Source organism: Chamaea fasciata, unplaced genomic scaffold (assembly GCF_029207755.1).
Source record: "Chamaea fasciata isolate MVZ Bird 193981 ecotype frontalis unplaced genomic scaffold, bChaFas1.0.hap1 SCAF_3, whole genome shotgun sequence".
NCBI classification, from domain to species: Eukaryota; Metazoa; Chordata; class Aves; order Passeriformes; family Sylviidae; genus Chamaea; species Chamaea fasciata.
Genome location: NW_027094088.1, coordinates 112,276,559 through 112,296,365, shown reverse-complemented (window position 1 = coordinate 112,296,365; position 19,807 = coordinate 112,276,559). Strand labels below are relative to the sequence as shown.

The following is a 19,807-nucleotide window of genomic DNA, read 5'->3' as shown; positions in this document are numbered from 1 at the left end:
AAGGTAACACCAGTGACCTCCAACAGCTATCTTGACTTTCTTAGTATGTCAGCAAACATGAATGTAAATACCATTTAATTTAAATTATTCCAATGCAGTATCATTAAATTCAAACAGCCTGTTCAGCTCACCAACTTTTTATGATGTTAATACCAAAATCTGCTGGTTTTATCTATCATCAGGGAGCTGAACTGTGTGAGGGGAGATCAGGGGAGGCTTTGCTGTTACCAAGTCTTTCTCCAATAAACGGATTTGTGAGGTTGGAAAACCAACAATGCTCAAAAATTATTAAAGAAAGAATCGACCCGAGGAGTCACAGCAGCAAATCTCAAATGGTGGGAGCTGAACCGTCCTCACAGTGACTCCCAGGCTTTGGGACAATCACCTTTCCCGGGATTTGTTCCTTACCTTTGCACCTCCTTGTTCTTCCACATGGAGGCAGACTGAGCCTTTGGCACGCGTTCAATGGAATTCACCAGCTCTTCCATGAGGAGCCTGAGAACAGAAATCAAACCTAAATTAGCACTGCCTCCTCTCACTCAGGAGAGAACTTCGGCCCAAATCTTTCCAAAATACCACAGAAGCTCTAACACACGGAGGGGTTCTTCCCACAGAGGCCATTTCCAGCACTGCCCCTGTTTCTCCACTGAGTGTTTCCAATTCCATCTGCTTGCAACAGAGGAGGGGATCTGGGCCACTGGGTGATGGGCCATTTGGAAAGTGCAATTTCTTCATTATTGACTACTTCTGATATGTATTGAGACAAAACACACAACAAAAACTCCTCAGCTGATGCCTGTTTATCACTTAGGGAAACCAAGCATGCTGTCAGAGTAAACTCTCCTCATCTGCCAACACGTATTTGAGACAGGAAAAGGTGTCAAGTGCTAGAAACTGTCACTGCAGATTTCCCTGCCCAAAACTAAACAGCATTTGTGATTGTGTGCAGGCTTTCCCTTGAAGTTTGGAGCAGAAGGACAGCATCTGGAATAACCTGGGATAGGGAGAACCACAGCAGTGCACTCTCCCACAAGACTGTGCTTGGTATCTCCAGCACCGCACCAGCAAAGCCCAGAGGTCTACTACTTGTTCCTATTACACAATTCCTTTCACCTACAAGGGCCTTCAGTTTCTGTTTGTTTTCACACAATGGGGGTATTACTCTGGCATGGGAAGTTTGCACAGCACCTTCAGTGGACAAAGATTCCTGCCCTAAAGTGCTTACAGAGTAGTCCAGGATAGGAGAGCCTAATCTGGCTCCTAATTACTGAATGTGGCAGCTCTGCAGGAGAGAGGAACAGAGCTCAGTTCCAGTTAGGCCTCACCAAACCTGCAGTGTTTGGTGTTGACCCATCCAATCAACAAGACAATTTTGTAAAAACAGACTGGCAAGTTTGATGACTATTCTGGTTTTTGACTGCACTGTCATGTCTTTTTCTCCCTCAGTCTCCTATTTCTGCCATTTTTCTTAGTGCTTCCCTCTGGAGTTCAGAGCTCACATAGTTCATCTGTCATTTGAGATGAAGTCAGCTTGAATTCCTTCCCATGGAGTGGAGGGAAGTGTGATTATATGGAATCATGAAATCCTAGAATGGTTTGGGTTCAAAGGGACCTTGAGGATCGTTTAGTTCCAACCCCTGCCATGGGCAGGGACACCTTCCACTAGACCTGGTTGCTCTAAGTCCTGCCCAACCTGGCCTTGAACACTTCCAGGGATGGGGCAGCCACAGCTTCTGTGGGGAACAAGTCCAGTTTTCTGATTGGGAAGACTCCTGTTGGTTAAGGGGAACAGAGAAGAGCAGGAGAGCTCTTTGATCCATGGTTTTTGAAGGTCTCAGAGTTGCCTATATGGTGATTACTGAGGTGTCTCAGCCCACTCCAATTCCACTGTCCCACATCTATGGCCTGGACTCAACAAAAAGCACCTGCTGGAAACGTTGGTGGTTCCAGAGGTTGGGAAACATGGAGTTAACACACTTGCAGCACTAAGGACTTGGCTGGCGTTCAGCTCCTGCCTGAAAGCCTCTTCGGAACATTAGACACCACTCCTCTCCCCACACTGTCCTTTACACCTTCCCCTCTGCAGTGATGAGAGAGGAGCAGAGAATATGAAGGGGCTCTTTACCTGCCAATTTGAACAGTGGGCTCGGTGGCATAAACTGTTCCAGTGAATCCTGTGTACTCTGTGATGTAGGGCAGTGCCATCATGCAGTGATAGTTGGAGATCAAGATTACATCCACCGTGGAGAGGTCAAGCAGTTCAGTCTGAAAAAAGAGCAAAGAGATAAGCAACTTGTAACCCTTTCGTGCAGTTTAGTAAAGGCAGAAAAACTTCTTATTCTATTATTTTAAACTTTATTGTAGGAAGGCACCTGGTTTATAAAAGCATGTCTCACCTGTGGCAAAGATTAATGTTGCCTTTAAATTAACAAGATTTTTTTTAATGACCTCCTAAAATTATTCCATTCTCCAACCTGGAAAGGAAACCATGCCCTGGGTTTTTGTGTCTCTCAGGTGATGAAATGGCTGCTGTTATGAGATCCATGATTATTTTACTTTTATCAAAGAATTGACATGTGCACCTCCTTAGGGAGGAGGAGACACCAACCTTCTGCAACAGTGATTTAGGGTGCCTCATTTTTTTTTTTTTTATGCAGCACATCATACTGTGCCCCAGGAAAGAGATGAATGAAGATTGTAGTTTTTCATATATTTAAAAATAATCTTCATATTTTTCCAAAGTAAATTCTTGGCATCATTCACATTTTCTACAACAGGAGATGAAGCCCATTCACAGGATGGAACAACAAAATGGATGGGTGGGCCCAATTCGTTTTGATGTGACAGTTTAGACAAGAGTTCTGAGAATGAAAGAAGGTTTCACACATTGTTAAAAGAATTTTAATTAGAAATATTTACTGGTAATGCTGTAACACAAATGGTGTCAAGTCAGAAATTTACAAGATTACTGACCTCTAACACAGTTATTATAGAGCAGCTAATGGAATTCAACACTCATCAAGCACATATTATCTGATTACAAGGCTTGGTCCAGCAATTTGAATAAAAAAGGCAAGAAAGTAGGTCACTCTGCTTTGCAGAGGGCTGACACAGTGCTCTGGTGACAAGCTGCTTAACTCCTCCTAAAAGCTCATGGTTTCAATCCATGATCACAGCTGATGACGGAGCAATGATCTCCGAGCTGAGAACAGGAGGTGAAACACCATCCTCAGCTCCATGACAGGGCACCTTTTATCTTCCTGGGCTTCCAGGCAGGAACACTCTCCCTGCAAGGTATCAAAGGATCTGCTGATGCCTGTTTCTGCCAAAGCTTGAACTGTCCATGCCTTGGGTTTCCCAGCTGTGTCCAGACTGTACAAGATCAAATTCTGGAATGGTTTGGGTGGGAAGGCCCTTGAAGAACAACTTGTCCCATCCAGGGATATCTTCCACTATCCCAGGTTGCTCCAAGCCCTGTCCAACCTCCAGCCTGGCATTGGACACTGCCAGGGATCCAGGGGCAGCCACAGCTTCTCTGGGCAACCTATGCCAGGGTCTCTCCATCCTTCCAGGGAACAATTCCTTCCCAATATTCCATCTATCGCTGCCCTCTGGCAGTGGGAAGCCATTCCCTGTGTCCTGTCCCTGCACATCCCATGTCCCAAGTCCCTCTCCAGTTCTCCTGGAGCCCGTTTAGGCTCTGGAAGGGGCTCTGAGGTCTCCCCGGAGCCTTCTCTTCCCTAGGTGAGCACCCCCAGCTCTCAGCCTGGCTCCAAAGCAGAGGGGCTCCAGCCCTGAGCTGAATCCCAGCCCAGGAGAGTCATCAGGAGGATACAGACCAGCACTTCCCAACCTTAAGCATGCCACATCTCAGCACCCTAGAAGCACTTACTGCTAGGATGGAAAGGGTGTCAAAACCAAAACAAAGGGAAATCTTCCCTGGGGCTTGAGGCAATCTCGCTAAAGTGCCTTTGAGCTGAAGAGGCTTAAAAATGTTTCTTGCATGTGAAGTGAGAGAGTAGAAGGCTGCCGAGCAAAGAGAGGGCTGCACCCTGCACTCTGACATGTGTGAGAGTACTCTGCTGCCGAGACAGCCTCTTATCACCTTGTGGCTGCTGGATTAGATCCAGATCTTGGCTTGCTTTGGAAACGGTGCTCTGGAAGCCATACCGAGATTCTCTGGCTAACTGCTTCAGCAGACAAGTTTCTTCAAAAGAAGCGGCATGGAAGGAGACAAAGTAAAAGCCTCTTGCACACAAGCTCCCTCTTATCCCGTGCTGCCAAACAGCAGCAACAATTCCACTCTGTTTGCAGCTGGCCATGACTCCTGAACCTCCTGCAGACAGGTCAGCTCAAGGTGTGAGCTGGGGATCACAGCAGATCTCTTCCCAGTGCTCATGGAGGAGATGTGGCATCTGCTGGGAATTTTGGGAAACATCTGAAAGGCCATTTTTTAAGTCCCTGCAATGGTGAAGTGCAGTTGGTTGCCATCTTCTGGCTGTTGGATGGGCTGCTGGGATGTAGCTTTGTGCAGTGATAAGAGGAGTAAAATGAAGCAGTGACTCTCTGTCTGTCATATTTAGAGCTACACATGTGGATATTTTCCAGCCCAAAGTAACAAGAAAGTCTGGCTGAAGCACCCTAAACCCCAGCAGATAATCATTCCAAAGAGAATCCAGCACATAAAGATCTTGTCCTTCCCAAGATCTGGGCCATAATGGCACTTTCTACACACAGAGATGCTCCCCACATCCCGCAGTTTCACAGGACAGTAACCAAAGGGCTCACAAGAACCGAGAATTATTGGGCTGGTCTTTCTTGGTGTGATTGGATTATGACAATTCCAGTTGGGTTGGAATGGTTATAATCTGTTGGAACCAATTGCCAAAACCAATACCAGAGCTGCCCACTTGTTTGGAAGAATCAAGATGACAAGAGTGATGCCAGAGGTGAGTTCCATGGGATCCACACATGGGAACAGTATTGCCAGAACCTCAGCAAGCTGATGGCAACCTTCCAGGAGTGTTTTGTGCTTCCTGTCTGCAAGGTCAGGCAGAAAGGAAAAAAAAAAATTGCTGCCCAAAAGCAATTGTGTCTGTCTTTGAAAGACAGAGAAAACATCCCAGCATGAAATGAAAGAACTGATGTTATCACACACTGAACACACTGAGGAAAGGGACACTATTCCCATGCTGCCCTCCATCATTCATTCCCACTTCTTTCTGCTCAGGCTTGTACATCTTCAGTTCTCCTACAGCACTCCCCCTGATCCATCAGGTTACTCCAGATAATCCAAACACCTTCAATAGTCTTGCTTGCTTTTCCTAAATCCAGAAATTCCAGTAAAAACCAGCTTCAGCAGGCACGTGCAGCCATTGCCCGTGGATCTGAATGCCCAGTTCTTCCCTCAAAGAGGCTGTCAAAGTTTTTAACCTGAAAGTGCTGCTGGCAGAAGTGCAGCCCAGCAGAATCCAGCCTGGCTTAACCACAGCTGGCTCCCCAGGGAGCTCCACTGGCACGTCCTGCATCTGTGTTAGAGACAAGCAGCTCTCCATGCCCTGCTCTCATCTAGATCAGCACATGGATCCTGCCAGTCAGCCCAGCTCAGTCACGTTTGTCTTTGAAAAGCCCACAAAATGGGACAGTTCAGTCTTATTCTTGTGTCAGACCTTCCATGTCTCCCAAAACCACAGCTGAAAAGTGTTATCAGCCTTTTTCCAGTGTCATAGAGCCTGGAGGCACCGTAACAACACAGAGTTTTAGCAGTATTATTTACTGAGTATTAATAAATTACCAGGAACCTGATAATAATAATAATAATAACAATAATAACAATAATAACAATAATAACAATAATAATTTAACAAGTTTCTCCCATGTGATTGAATGGAGTCAGATTTTTCAGTAAGGCTTTGAACAAACTCACCTCTGGTAAGCAGAACTCAGGCACAGAGTCTACAAACACATGGCCAGAGCACTCCTTCAGCTCCTGTAAAAAAACACACCAACAGCGGAGACACAAAAATACAACACAGTGTTACTCCAAGGCAGCACATTTTGGATTTTCCAGACTTTTTTTTTTTTTTTAATCACAGGTAATTTCCAGACCGTTAGTACAGGACATTTATCCCCCTTCTAGACAATTTGGTGCAGGCAGATCTGTTGAAATTGCTTTCATGCCAGATTGAGGTTGCTTGGTACCTGAAGGGATCAGATCCTCCGTGGGAAGGACAGACAGAGCACTGTGGTAGGTAAAGAAAGAGCCCTGGTAACCACCAGGAAGGCAAGTTTGGAATTTACTCTTGGTTCCAAACAACATCCAACCTCTTCTGTCTTATCAGAACCTAAATACAATTCAAAGCCCTGTCTCAGAGGATTTGATGAAACAACTTTGGGGGATCTAATCTCCACGTGGCACTTTTTGTTAAACTCTATCCCTTATTTTCTTCCTCTTTTTCAAGGTTGACATCAAAAACTTTTGTCACATGAAAAGTCACGTTCTTCAGGGTGGAATAAAAATATTCCCAACTCTACTCCTAGCAGAACTCACAGGCTCCCTCCCACCCACCCTGCCTTCTCCCCTGTCCCAAAGCGAGTGGTCTCAGCCAGCTTCAGACTGACAGAATTAAAGACTGAATCCAATTCTTAATAATTACAGTGCACCTGCCAACTAATAACGAATGAGCAATTACATCTAGTGGCAGAAGTCTCCTAACCTCATCTCAAGGGAGTTCAAAATGATTAAAAGTAGATCACAGCACATTTCAATGCCTCTCCAGGACTGAAGTTTTATAACTGAGTGCTGTAACAGGAATGTCCACCCCACATGATAAAACACCCCCCTTTGACTCCTTTCCTTGCCTTTTTCCAGCATGGGTCAAAGAATTTACCATTCCAAGCACTTACAGTGGTCAAGGTGAAGTTAAGAGATGCTGTCTTTGAATTTTTAACATGATTTCCATTGCCACTGTGTGAGTTGGGAGGTTTCTCCTGAGCACACACGGCAGCAGCAGCATCCCAGAAATTTAAATATATTCCTAATAAAACTGCAGTCTCCATCCTTTGGAGCCCAGAGCTCTGACACCAAAGCTGGGGCTCAGGAGACACAAATTCCAGGGAATTCAAACTGAGCAACTCCATTTCTGCCCCTGAGCCTCTGCAGCCCTGCAACTGCCAGTTAGCAAGTGCTCTGAATAGAGCTGTTACTATTTTACCAACAGAAATGCTGCCTGCACAGTTTCTTTTGTCTCCAATGAGAAGAAAAATCGGGTCTTTAATCTATGATCTTCTGCTCCCTTGTCTGTAAAAATCAGATCAATTCATTTTGTCCACCTCAAAGTCCCCTACAAAAGCAACTATTATCACTGTTTCCTTTAATGTTCCCATAGTCAGAGAACAGTCTATTAAGCATTTTCTCCACTGGTACCTATTGCTGCCCACATCTGAAATGTATCTGCCTATTTTAATAACATCTGACATATTTTTGTGTTCATTGTTCCCCTATGGCAGATCAAGCTGGCCGCTGCAGTACCAAGTTTTGGTTGAAGCCTCAGATAAATTCTGCCTCCAAAACTGATGGAATGAAAAGAGGGCAAAAAAAGAGAAATTCTGTGTCTCTCATGTAACTGAGGAAGTTGTGTGTCTCAGAATCAGGAGGCTGGAGATAATATCCTCCCTGCTACGTCCAGCAGCAGAACACACGTTGATTTCAGAGGCCAAAGCCATGTGGTTCCTCTCTGAGAGACCTCCCATAGGCAAACCATTGCCTTTCTCATAGCTCTGCCTCAAAAAGAGTACGAAACCAACCTCATTTATAGGCATGCTCTGAAGCCTCAGTGCCAGAAAAGTGAGACTGTGGAATAAAAGGCACTCTAAGAAGGCAAAGCACTATTATTTATGGAGCTCCATGAAATACAGAAATATTCACACCGACGACTCGTGCATTTTAAGTGGAATTTTTTATAATCTAGGCTACCTCTGAAGCCTGAGAGTTGCTATTAGCATTTTGTTTCAAAACGTTCTGCTCTGCAAGGACATCCTGGCTGGTAAAGGTACACAGAGAAACCTCTGGGATGAGTCAGCTCCTGCAGCACCAGCTCTCCCAACCTGTCAGGTGGCTTTCTGCATGGCAAGAAAAATTCCAACCACCACTCCACAGTACCTTGTCCAGAAATGTGCTTCCATCTTTCAAAACCCAACCGGGAAGTTTGGACAGCCTGGGGCTGAGGAGAAGAAAAAGAAGAAAAAAAAAAAAGAAAAATTATTGCAATATGAACTGAATTATTATCAGTGGCTAAGCACAGACCTTCTACTTGGTGTCACACAGGCAGAGAACACCATTCCTGTCTCAGGAAAGTAACAGTCCCAATAAAACAGACTGACAGTTTCACTGTGGTAAAGTGTTCACCAAAATGACTTTTACAAATCATGATGATGACACTTACAAGTAAAAAGAAATAAAGAGGACGAGGCATGCAGGGAGTTTTTAGTCATTTATGGTGAGGATTTTAAAAAGGCTCAGTGCTGCTGAGTTCCCTGTGGTGAAACTGGATGAATAAACAGAAGTTAGGGCAGCAACAAACTCTGTGCTGGAAACAACACAAAAGCACCATAAAACTCTTCTGGGACAAAGGACAACAGACAAATATTCCCATTAGCAGTGGCAGGGGAGACTGATGCTCTGGACTAAGTCATTTATAGACACCGGTTGGGATTTTATATCCACATAAACCATCGTTTTTGTGCCTGGGTGTCACCCAGAAGACCCACACCAACAGCTGTACAGGACACAGGGGCAAAGGCTTTGCTGTGAACTGCAGGTTCTAAGTAACAGCAGAGTCCCTTTTCTTCATTGTTTCAGATGTAATAAAGGAATTGAAAGGTAGACATTGTAATTCTGAGTTTACAGCAGTAATGGCTGCAGCATTTCTTGCTACCATAACTGAGAGACTTATTTGTATTTCACAGTGACATCTGATTTTTGTGTGAGCCTACAACTTAGCTCTAAAACCACTGAGAGTTCTGCTCAGACTGAGGTTTATTTACACAAATAAAAAAAAAAATCATTGAGTAAACAAGAGAACTGAACCCACCTGAAACCAAACCCTGCAACAACTTCAGATTTGGACAGAGAACCTGGTTGCAATGCATTTTGCAAGTGCTGTGCAGTCATCTCTACAGAAAGGCATGTTTATATCCTAAAGAGGCTTTGAAATTCAACATCTTGAAAAGAGGAAGTGATTCAAGAGCTCAGAGAAACGCTGTGTTTAGACTAACAGCAGTATAAAAGAACAAATTCTGACACTCCAGTACGTCACAAGGAAGGAAACAGGGGAAACCCAAGAGTCAAGGGAGTGAAGACAGAAGGTAAGAGGTGAGAGCAGAAGGATCTGTCATGGAGAAGCTGTACCAGAGAAGGGCAATTCCCTTCTGAGGATAAAGAACAAGGCTGAAGAAGTCTGATGATAGAAGAGATGAAGTGGCTAAATGTGCTCCCCAGTGGATTGTTCAAAAGCACAATTTAGGAGCAGCAATTTGGAGACTGAGGGGACTGAGTAGAATTGGTGCAGTGAGTCCAGAAGAGTTATGGAAAAAGCAAGAACAAACCACTCTGATATGCAACAACTCTGACAGATACAGGAGGAGAGGACAGGAACCTTGGCTGGAAGGGCCACCTAGAGGGCTGCAGTCCAACATCTCAACACCAGCACAAGGTCAGGGCAGTGGCCTGTGCCTTGCAAATCCCTGCATCCATCTGTGGTTTCAGCAGCAGGAGGCAGAGCAGAATAAATTTTACTTGTTCTATTCCCAATAATTTAAGCTAGCAAGACTTTTGCTTTATTCATGATGAAAGAGCACTAAACTTGTACTGAACTGGCATCCACTGAGGAGTGAAGAGTCAGGGGAGGCAAAATGAGCAGGTGTGTCTTGTGTGTGGCTGAAAGCAGAACAAGCAACACAGAACAGAAAGGACTCTTTACCTTGAAGCCAAGAAGCAACACAGCTCCTCCTGACATAGTTTTGACATTGTAATAGGGTGATTGATTAATCCAAAATAGCTGGAACTGTCCCATAAATAATGTGAGCAAGTGTGTCATGGCTAGACAGGAAAGGTTAAGAGCTTCCCACATGTTCATTTCACCATTTTGCATTTGACTTTGGTACAGGGGAGAAAACTCCAGTTGACAAACCTCCTTTAAAGCAGAGGAGCATAAAGAGTTGGGCAGCTGCAGCTGCTCTGCACATGCTCCATGGGCTGCTGAGAACAGGGAATTCCATTACCAGGGCAAGGGGGAATCTAAATACCTTTGCACTGGCGCTTCTTTGAAGAGCAAAGAACTCTAAAAAATGCCCAGTCCCTTTAATGCCACAAACACTGCAGCACTTTCCTCTCTTATAGATAAAAGCACAGGCTCTCAAAATATTTGCTCAAGGAGGGGCAGGTATGACACAGGATTGAGCTGCGTGGCAAAGTTCCTCTGCAATATCACACGTTTGGGCAGCTTTGGAGACCACATACTGAGATTTGCAGAATCCAAGGGGTTGATGGATCCTGCTGGACTCTCTGGATAAAGACAGCAGAGTGAAGCATGGCTGCTCTCAGGATAAGGTCTCACTCATGTCTATCTCCAATAAGCAGGTTCTGAGAGGACAGAGCCAGTGAGAACCCCAGATCTGACCTGTGTTCCAACTCCTCAGGCAGTCAGTCCTTCCTGTCACCTTACCTGGCATCTGATGACAATGTCAGCTCTCTTGTCACCCCATGTCACATTGATAACACACATTTGAAATTCTGAGGTGTTTGGACATCAGGGTAATGGACTCCTAATCTCTAATGGTACAACTGTGAGCACTACAGAGATAAGGACTGCAGTGGCAGCCACATTCCTCCTCACATTTCTGACTTATTTCCACAACTCTCTGCAGGACACCTGGTCTGCAGAGGAGATCAATTACTTGCCCAAGTCCATGTGCTCAGGCCAATCCTTGCTCTAAGGGGTGTTCAGTCACCTCAGCGACAAGATTGATTGGATTTAAATCCAAGTGTTTGCTCCGATTCCACTGGGCCATCAGGGGTCAAATCTGACATCCTCCCTTATTGAGTTTGAGTCATTTCAGCACCGACATTCTGGAGGTGCTTGGGGAATTCCAGGTTGTGACCTGCAATTTGGCTGTTCATTCCCAGGGTCTGCTATCAGCAGACAAAGCTACTACATCCCAGGGGAAGGCTGATTCCTGCTGCTCTAAAGAACCTCTTAAGCCTTTGTTCAATCACCTCATTTGGCTACTTGTTCCTCCCTGAATTTCCTTTTTTTTGGGGGGGTGGGAGAAAGCAAATGCAAGGCAATTCTGTCTGTACCTGGATTTCCAAAATTTGCTGGATCTGTTCAGAATCCATTACTGCACCAGTTGTTGCAGCCAGCAGTTGCATTATGGAATGGGACAAAAATTGACTTTCACACTGATCCTTCTGAGGGCATCTGTTGCCTCTCTACAGCAGAACCTGAACTCCACGTTCTTGCAGAACAATGCACACATTGTCTATTCCTTTCCTCTCCTCTCCAAAAAAATAACAAATCATAGGAAGTGCTGGACAAACTGCTTTAACCTCACTAGGTCACTTAGGAAATTCCCTTCTCCAATTGTATTTTCCCCCTTTCAACCAAGCCTTCCCTGAACCCAGAATGTTCCTCACTTGTTTCCTTGTGGATCAAAGTTACTAAATGGCTTTTGAGAAAACTCCTACTGCTTCCCATCACCGAGTGACTCATTCCCACCTTCCCAACTGCTAATTTTTGTCATTTATTCCATTTACACAAAACATGTCACCTTAACTGAATATCCCAATTAGTCAAAAAACCTGGGGAAACACAACTTTGTGGCAGGGCATAGAAAGGAGATATCAGGATTCTGTTCTCGACTTTATTTTTGTTTCTCTGCTGTTCCAATCCCGTGCCCAGCTGCACTGCCCTTTTATTTATTTAACTTTTAAAAGGGAACAATTATGCCATGCAGGCAACTAACAAGGGCTGCTAAGTGCTATTTTTTCTTTGCATCAGTCCGTGCTCTGAAGAACAGCCTGAGAAGATGGTGGTTAAACAGGACTTGCTGGGCTCCACGCACTCCATCTCAGTTACCCATTTATCTCATCTTGCATGAAGAAGCCAGAAAGATGACAGATATGTGACCTCACTCGTGCTGAGCAGTTGCAGCAATACTTTACTGAAGCTTAGAATAAATTATCTAGAAAAACCAATCAATAAATCCATAAAACGTCTTCCGTCTACTGAGCCAAAGGACGTTATTTTGATAAAGAGAATTTTTAAGTGAACAAAGTCTATTTATGATATCAGATGATGCTGTTCATTTGTACCCATCCCCTCCCTCCTTCCAACACACCATTTCAGGCACAGCACTCCAACTGCAACCCAAGAAGATGCAGACTGTGTGCTGACAGGCCACAGAACTCACCTCTGGACCAGAGGCAGCGGGAGGAAGTTGAGGGTAGACGTCATATCCAGCCCACAGTCCAGCATGATGGTGGTGGATTTGAACTTGAGCACGTTGCATGGCAAGGTTGGATGTCCTGACAAGCAGTACTGGAAGAAGAGTGAGGAGGAGGTACTCAGGATCTTTCAGAACACGACCCTTGCCTGCGTGCTGGGCACTGGTGAAGCCACACCTCAAATCCCATGTCCAGCTCTGGGCCCCTCACTGCAAGGACATTGAGGGGCTGGAATGTGTCCAGGGAAAGGGCTGGAGCACCAGGAACAGCTGAGGGAGCTGGGAAAGGGGCTCAACCTGGAGAAAAGGAGGCTCAGGGGAGGACCTTGCAGCTCCGCACAACTCCCTGACAGGAGGGGACAGCCGGGAGGGTCAGAGACAGCTCCCAGGGAACAGAGACAGGATGAGGGGAAACAGCCTCTAATTGTGCCAGGGGAAGTTCAGGTTGGACATCAGGAAGAATTTCTTCATGGAAAGGGTGGTCAGGCATTTGGAGGGACTGCCCAGGGAGGTTTGGAGTCCCCATCCCTGGAGGTGACCAAGGAATGACAGGATGTGGCACTCAGTGACAAGGTGGGGGCAGTCACAGGTTGGACTGGGTGGTGGAGGTCTTTTCCAACCTCAGTGATTCTGTGGCTGGAGTTCACAAACTGCCTTTCCCTCCTTGTTTTTAAACACAGCTCCTTACACACCAAAATAAAACATGATTTCCCATGAATCTGTGTCCCACAGCCGTATGTGTCCATTGAGATTTCCCCAGGTCAGGATATTAAGGGTCAGATCTTCTTCTGACAGTTTTTCTGACCCCCCGGGTTGAGTGGAAGGCAAAGCTCTTCTCTCTGATTTAGGACACATGCAGAATCTCCTTTTTTCTTGCAAACCCCTATTGTCCCACAAAACCCAGGAAATCAGCTTCTTCCAAACTCAATCCTCCTGGCAAAACTTGCCTAGAAAATTTGAAAATGACTCGAGGTGGAGAGGGAGGCAGAGAAGCCCTGCAGGAACGCAAGTTTTTATTTTGGTTGGAAATCTGCCCCAACAACCCCTGCACAGGTGCAGGAGCTCCGGGACAAGTTCTCACCTGGTTTTTGTCTTGCTAAACACAAACAGGAAGCAGGAGGGACTGGGCAAGCCCCACCTGAATGGAAGGGTTTGTGTATCCGAATCCCAAAGGCTTTGCAAGCTTAATGAGCCGGTGAGGAGGTGATGTAGGGGGCACTTGAGCATCATTGAGATGCAGCCACCTCCTGTCTGGAGTGACAAACATTTAACGAGGCACGGGAGAGCTTGGAGGGAGAACAGAGCAGAGAGGTCGGCTTTAAAACGTGGGATTAGAGACTAAATCTGCTCCGAGGAGAGATTTTTGCATCTCCAGTCTCCCAAAGTCTGGGCAGCACAGACACGCTCGGGTGGTCAGACTTGGAGATTTTAAATTCAAGGGTTCTTTATTTCAATGAAGATGAAAAATACCACTTTTTTGGCCGTTCACTGCTCTAAAAACAGACTCAGTCTTTTTCTAAGTCATTTATCCCTTGAGCTTGTGTTCTACACTTTCCTCTACCAAATGGAAAAAAAGGGAGATTAATAATTTCATTTTCTACCTCTGCTCACAATAATGTTAACAGAGGACTGCAACTGTCTGGATTAACGGCCCTCAAGGAGACTATTTACATACATTCCTCAAAAACCTGCTTTAAACTATGTTTAAATAGTAAAACCGACTAAGCCCCAAATATTAAATTTAAAAGATCACAGAGAGTTTTGTTTTAAATTCACAAAGCCTTAACTATTAAGGAGTTACATCACATTTTGCCTTTCTTTTAGCAGTTTTTTTTTTTTAAATGTAAAGTCAAACTGGTGAAGGAGGAAGGAATTCAGTTGGTTTATTCACAAATGTAACACACTTATGTGAAATTAAGTTTTCACCAGACCAGAACTTTGACAAATGAAGCTATAAATTGAAGTAAATAGAAAGAAATGAAGGGAAAAATAAGTTCTATTTTTGTAGCTTTTAAACTATTGGTAATTTGAAAAGGCAATGAAATATCACCACTTTTATCAGCAAAACATTTTCTTGCCTTTTTTTTGTAATCATGAGTAGTATCACCACCCTGACACCTACGGGCTAACTGGAAAAATCTTCCTTTTTTTCCTTCTTTAAAAGCAGCTAAAATCATCTCCGTGGCTGTCATGCTGTGGTAAATGGATTTCTGGGATTCAATGGATTCTTTTTCTACCAGATTCAAAGAAAGTGACAGAAAAATAAAAAAAAAAATAAAAAAAAAGCAATTCATATTTTCTCTACAGCTGTTTGCACAGGTGACATTGCTGGGCCTGCACCTCTGTTAGAATTTTAGATTAGGAATCCAGGAAAGGGAGTGATAATTTCCACACAATTTATACATATTACTGTTTAAAACAGATTGAGAGCTTTCAGTCCTGAACCTGACTGGATTAAAATGCAAGTTTTTTTGTTTCAAGATTTGCTTGCTCCCAGCTTTATTCCCTTATGGCTAAAGGCTGGTGCTGCCAACACACAAAGGTGCCTCACCTCCTAACTCCCAAAAAAGTCACGTAAAAAAAAAGACACAAAATACACAAAAGGCATAAATATGCTCAGCCTGGCTCACAGCTTTCCTGGCAGGATTTTCAAATTGGATGGAAGCTGAGGGGCTGATTCTAGCTGCCCAGGGCCTGGGAGGCAGATTCTCCACAGAAATCCCATTCCCACTGAGCATCTCATGGAGGGCAGAGTGACAAGAGGAGAGAGATGGTGGCTCAAACTTGCAGCTCCAAAACATTCAGAGTTTGGAACTCCAAGTGAAGCCAACAAACCCTGCAGTGCATCCCTCCAGTACTAGTATCACGTGCCATCTGCAAATCTGGGGGGGAAGTGAGCACCGAGATTTGCCTGAGTCAAAGCACATTTGAGTTAGTGGGAGTCTGATGTTCTCACTGGTTTCTGAATCAGGCCTGGAGTCAGAATCCCAGAATGGTTTGGGTTGGAAGGGACCTTGAAGCTCATCCCGAACCCTCTGTCATGGACAGGGAACATTCCACTAGTCCCTCACCTCTACCCTGTTCTTCCAAATTCAACCCAAATCTACGAGAAAAAGAGGATGAAAAGCACCTGAGTCCTCTCCTCATAACCCAAAATTCACCAGAAAATCTCCAGACACATCTCCAGAAAAATGTAAGGTGAAGAACCTCATAATTCTCAGTAGCTGAATTTAAAAACAAGCCTAAAAATGCTCCAATACAGACTCCAGAGAGTTTGTATTTTTCCTCCCTCCCCCTTCCCTCTCTCTGTCCCTATGCAAGACTCTGAACATTAAAAGAGCTCTGCATTTCCACTGGGGTCTTTATTTAAAGATTTCCTAGTTTGCTTTTCCCCACTGAATTCTATCAGCCTCTACAATCACACCCAGAAGTTCTTGACTTTGCAGTGTTTGTCCCACGGGCAATATTCATCCCCCCCCCAGATCCTTATCACACAGGGAAGATTAAGCAGGATCAAGCTCCTTGACCACCTGCCTCTGGAATTAATTGCACACGCTTCCATGGAGAGTGGTCTCCTAAAAGTCTTAAAACAGCCCAGAATCCACATTTACTTCTGTGAAGCTTTGTCATAACACACTGCTCAGTCTCAAAATCGAGAGACAATCTTAAACTGAATACTGGTGTCGCTTCAGATTAAATAAATCAAATATTATGCTCAGGTATGTTGAAAACTGCTTGTGTTTTCACCTCCAGACTGAGAACTGCAGCACATTATGTGAAAATGAAATTCTTCCTGGGAAACAAAGCGGCGCCTGAATCCGAGGTCTCTAGGAAAGTTAAACAGTTCAAGAGAGGAGACCAATATCATGGGTCATGTACTTTCTGACAGAAGAGTGTAATATCAGAACCAAAATCCCTGTCAGAAGCAAGGGGCACCCTTGGCAAAGCTGTTCCAGGCTGATTTTTTTTTTTATTAGTATCTCTCTGTATTATCACGCTGCAGATAGAAAACGTCTTTATCAAAAGCCACGGGAATTTATTCACGTTCCCAGCAGAGTCCCAGCAGAAGCCACACGTGCAGGGGGGAAAGCTCCACGTCAGACTCAGGTTTGAGGCTAGGAGGGCTGAGAAACATTTTCTCCGCCTCTTCCAGAATCCTGCTAAGGTTTGATCCCATCCAACAACTCAAACCCAAAGGGCAACGATCCCCCCTCACCCTCCCCACTCAGGGCCTCCCCCCACACCTCAGGGCCGACTCCCGCCCCTCTCTAGCCCCTCCCCACCCCAGCATCACCCCCTTTTCCCTCAGGCCCCCTCCAACTCCCTCACGATCACCTTCCCCCCTTTTCCCTCAGGGCCCCCTCCGGCGCCTTAGTTTCCCCTCACGCCCGGCGAGGCTGAGACTGCGCAGCCCGGAGGGGACCCCGGGAGCCCCCCCCCCGCCGGGGGAAGGCCGAGCCTCTTCCCCGCCCTCATGGCCCCCCGCCCCGGGCACTCACCAGCTTCATCGCGTCCCCCGGTTCTATTTACCGGGACAATCCTGCCCCCCTTCCTGCCCACCCCGCCGCGCCCTAGGGCATCATGGGCCTTGTAGTCCCGCCGCCCCTCCGCCCTAGATAACGTCATGGCCGCCCGAGGCATGCCGGGAGTTGTAGTCCGCCCCGAGCTCGGCCCCGCCGCCCCATTGGCGCGCCACGCGCCCGCGGCACGCCGGGAGTTGTAGTCTCGGCGCCGCGGGTCTCCCCGTCACCCTGGGGAGGGGGGAACTACAAGTCCCAGGGTCTCACAGCTGCAGCAGGTGGGGGCTCGGATGTTGATATCAACATGGCGCTTGTCAGACAGACAAAGACAGTCGGTCTGGTGTGATTGAGCCAAAAAAAAAAAAAACCCAAAAAAAAAAAAAAAAAAAAAAAAAAGAAAGGGAGCGGCAGGAGGAGCGCCGGGCGGGGAGGGGGCTGTGTCCTCGGGGGGCGTGGGGGGGCTGAGGGATTTCCTCCCCCCTATTGTTCTCGTCCCTCCGCGCCCCCCGTTAATCCCCCCTCAATCTGAGGCGGGGGGATCCCCCCCCAGTCCCGCCGGTCCATGGTGAGGCGGAGGCGCCGGCAGCACCCAGAGGTGAGTGTCGAGTGGGGATACGGAGGGGGGAGCGGCGGTGGCGAGGGGAGGGGGCGGGCGGGTGGGTGGGCTGGAAGGAGGGAGGGCAGCGGGAAGGGGTCCCCCCTCCGCCGGCACCGCCGGGAGTCGCGCCGAGCCGGAGAGCGGGATGTGCGTGAGGGGGGCAGCCGGGGGCGGGCAGGGGTGGGCAGGGGCAGCCCCTCAGCACGGGCGGCAGAGTTGGAGCCGCGGCTTTGGGGGGCTCCGCGGGTGCCCCCCGGATCGGGGGGAGGAGGAGGAAGGTGTCCCCGGCAGGCTGCAGCGGGAGGGCAGGGCACCTTTGGGGTTCGCAGTTCCTAGTGCCATTTGTGTATTTATTCTGATTCCTCCCATCTCCCGGGTGTGGGGCACGGAGTGGCGGCCGCGGAGCTCCCTCAGCCTGGGTGGGTGCTGCGGTTTGGGGGTGTCCGGGTGCTGTTCGCCGCCGAGTTTGGGGGCGGGCTGGTGCGACCCCCGGCGCTCCCTGTCCCGGGGACCCCCGGGAACAGGCAGGGGAAGGAGGGAGGCTCCGACCTGCGGGAATGGAACCGGGGATGGAGCCGGGCACGGAGCCCCCTCGCTCTGCCGGGGAGCTCTGCCCTGGCTGGGGCTGTGCGAAGGCTCCGGGGGCTCCTTTTCGGGAGCTTGGTGCCGGTGGAGGTCGAGGAACGGGGCTCGGGGGTGCCCCAAACCCCTCCGGCTCCCAGAGGGTTTCGGGAGGTTTTCGGCGAGGGCAAAGGCGTGAAACCCCCGAAGGGTTTCTGTTTGCTGGAGAGTTTAACATGGGAACGGGTGGGGGAGGAGGAGGACCCGGAGGGAAGTCATTCCCAAAATGTGCGAGGAGAGCTTGGGTGGGGTGTCAGACGCTTGTTTGTTTTGTACTTCTTGGGAAGAGGTGGGGAACGGCGGTGGGGGGTGAATGCTTTTGTGTCCCGTGCCCGGGATGGTTTTGGGTCAGGACGGTTTGACCGCAAGAGCGATCGGGGGGAAGCGGCAGGGAATTCTGCTGGAGTGTTTGCCTCAGTTTCGGGGTTAAAACAAAACAAGAGGCGAGTGTATTTAGGTGCAGAATACACACCCGAGCCAGACCCCGCCGACTTCTTCGACTTCAGTTTTGTCCGATGGATTCTTTCCCTTTTTTTTTTTTTTTTCCTTCTTTTTTTCCTAGTTGGTGGAGTGTCTCTTGGTATGTTTGCAGAGCACTTCTTCGGAAGCATTTTGTTCTTTGCGATAGGTCTGGAAAAGCCTTGGTTGGACGTGCTGTTTTTTTCCCCTTTCGCGTTAGGGACAAAAAACAAATGCTCTTTTGGGGGGTGGGGAAGGAAGAAGGAAGAGGAAATGAAGGTTTAAGCGTGTTTGTGGAGTCGGCTCTGTCTCAATTTGTTCAAGTAACGCTGGGAGTGTGATTCGGTGGCTTTTGAGTACAAAACGTTTATGAACAAAAAACTGGGGAGATAGAAACTTTGTAGGGAGGAAAGCGTTAAGGTGGTGGCCAGGGAACGCGGATCTGGGAGACGCTACCTGCGTCCCCCTGCTTCAAACTACTGGGGATGGAAGGGAAGAAAAAAAGAAAGCACTGGGGAAAATGACCCCTACAATTTGCATGAGTGGTGCCGTGCAGAATACTGGAGCGAGGAATTGTGCTCTGCAAACGATTTGTGGGCTGGAGAAAGAAAGCCTGAAGTGCCTGCTCGGGTCCCGTGATATGACTTGCTCATTTCTGCAGGGCTCATCAGGTACAGACTCTGCTTCCTTCCTGGGATGGTGCAGCTGGCATTTGATTTCCTCCATGGATGGGAGAGGAGGAGTCCTGTGCAGTTTTTTTTCCCCGAGATGATTGCATTTTCTTTGGCCTTGCTGTACCCTGCCTCATTAGTAGGAACTGCATCTATACTTATTTACCATTATACCGTGTCCCTTGGGAAGCGGGGTGTAGTTTGGAGTAGGTATATATGGATTTATCACTCCTAACATTTTTTTTCCTCCCGTCATGCTGAGACCAAATCCGTCAACAGCAGAGAACAAACTTAATTTATTTCTGTGTTTTGCATCTCCCTTTCTACCATTTCTCTTCCAAATTGCTAAGAAAACATCTCTGAGATGGAGAGAGGGGAGAAGGAAGAAAAGGATGGAAAATGTTGTCTGTGCAGGGGATGCATTTGTTATCTGC

General features: G+C 47.1%; 2 protein-coding genes across 11 annotated transcripts in view; one reads left to right on the top strand and one right to left on the bottom strand.

The window, feature by feature from the left end:
• INTS9 (integrator complex subunit 9) overlaps positions 1-17,085 on the bottom strand; it is a 59,822-nt gene extending 42,737 nt beyond the window's left edge. The window contains exons 1-6 of the mRNA XM_066180157.1: positions 17,004-17,085; positions 12,472-12,599; positions 8,162-8,222; positions 5,927-5,989; positions 2,126-2,265; positions 409-495 (exon numbers count right to left, since the gene is read on the bottom strand). Of these exons, the coding sequence (XP_066036254.1) occupies positions 409-495; positions 2,126-2,265; positions 5,927-5,989; positions 8,162-8,222; positions 12,472-12,599; positions 17,004-17,012 (488 nt within the window). The 5' untranslated portion in view covers positions 17,013-17,085. The remainder of the gene's footprint in view (positions 1-408; positions 496-2,125; positions 2,266-5,926; positions 5,990-8,161; positions 8,223-12,471; positions 12,600-17,003) is intronic.
• Positions 17,086-17,292: 207 nt separating this feature from the next.
• Positions 17,293-19,807, top strand: part of HMBOX1 (homeobox containing 1) — a 105,382-nt gene continuing 102,867 nt past the window's right edge. For 9 of the 10 annotated variants that reach the window (XM_066180132.1, XM_066180133.1, XM_066180131.1 and 6 more), the window contains exon 1: positions 17,293-17,619. The gene's annotated coding sequence lies outside the window, so the exon portion shown is untranslated. Of the gene's footprint in view, positions 17,620-18,541; positions 19,374-19,807 lie in introns of those variants that run through there. The other variant, XM_066180126.1, reaches the window with a different exon arrangement.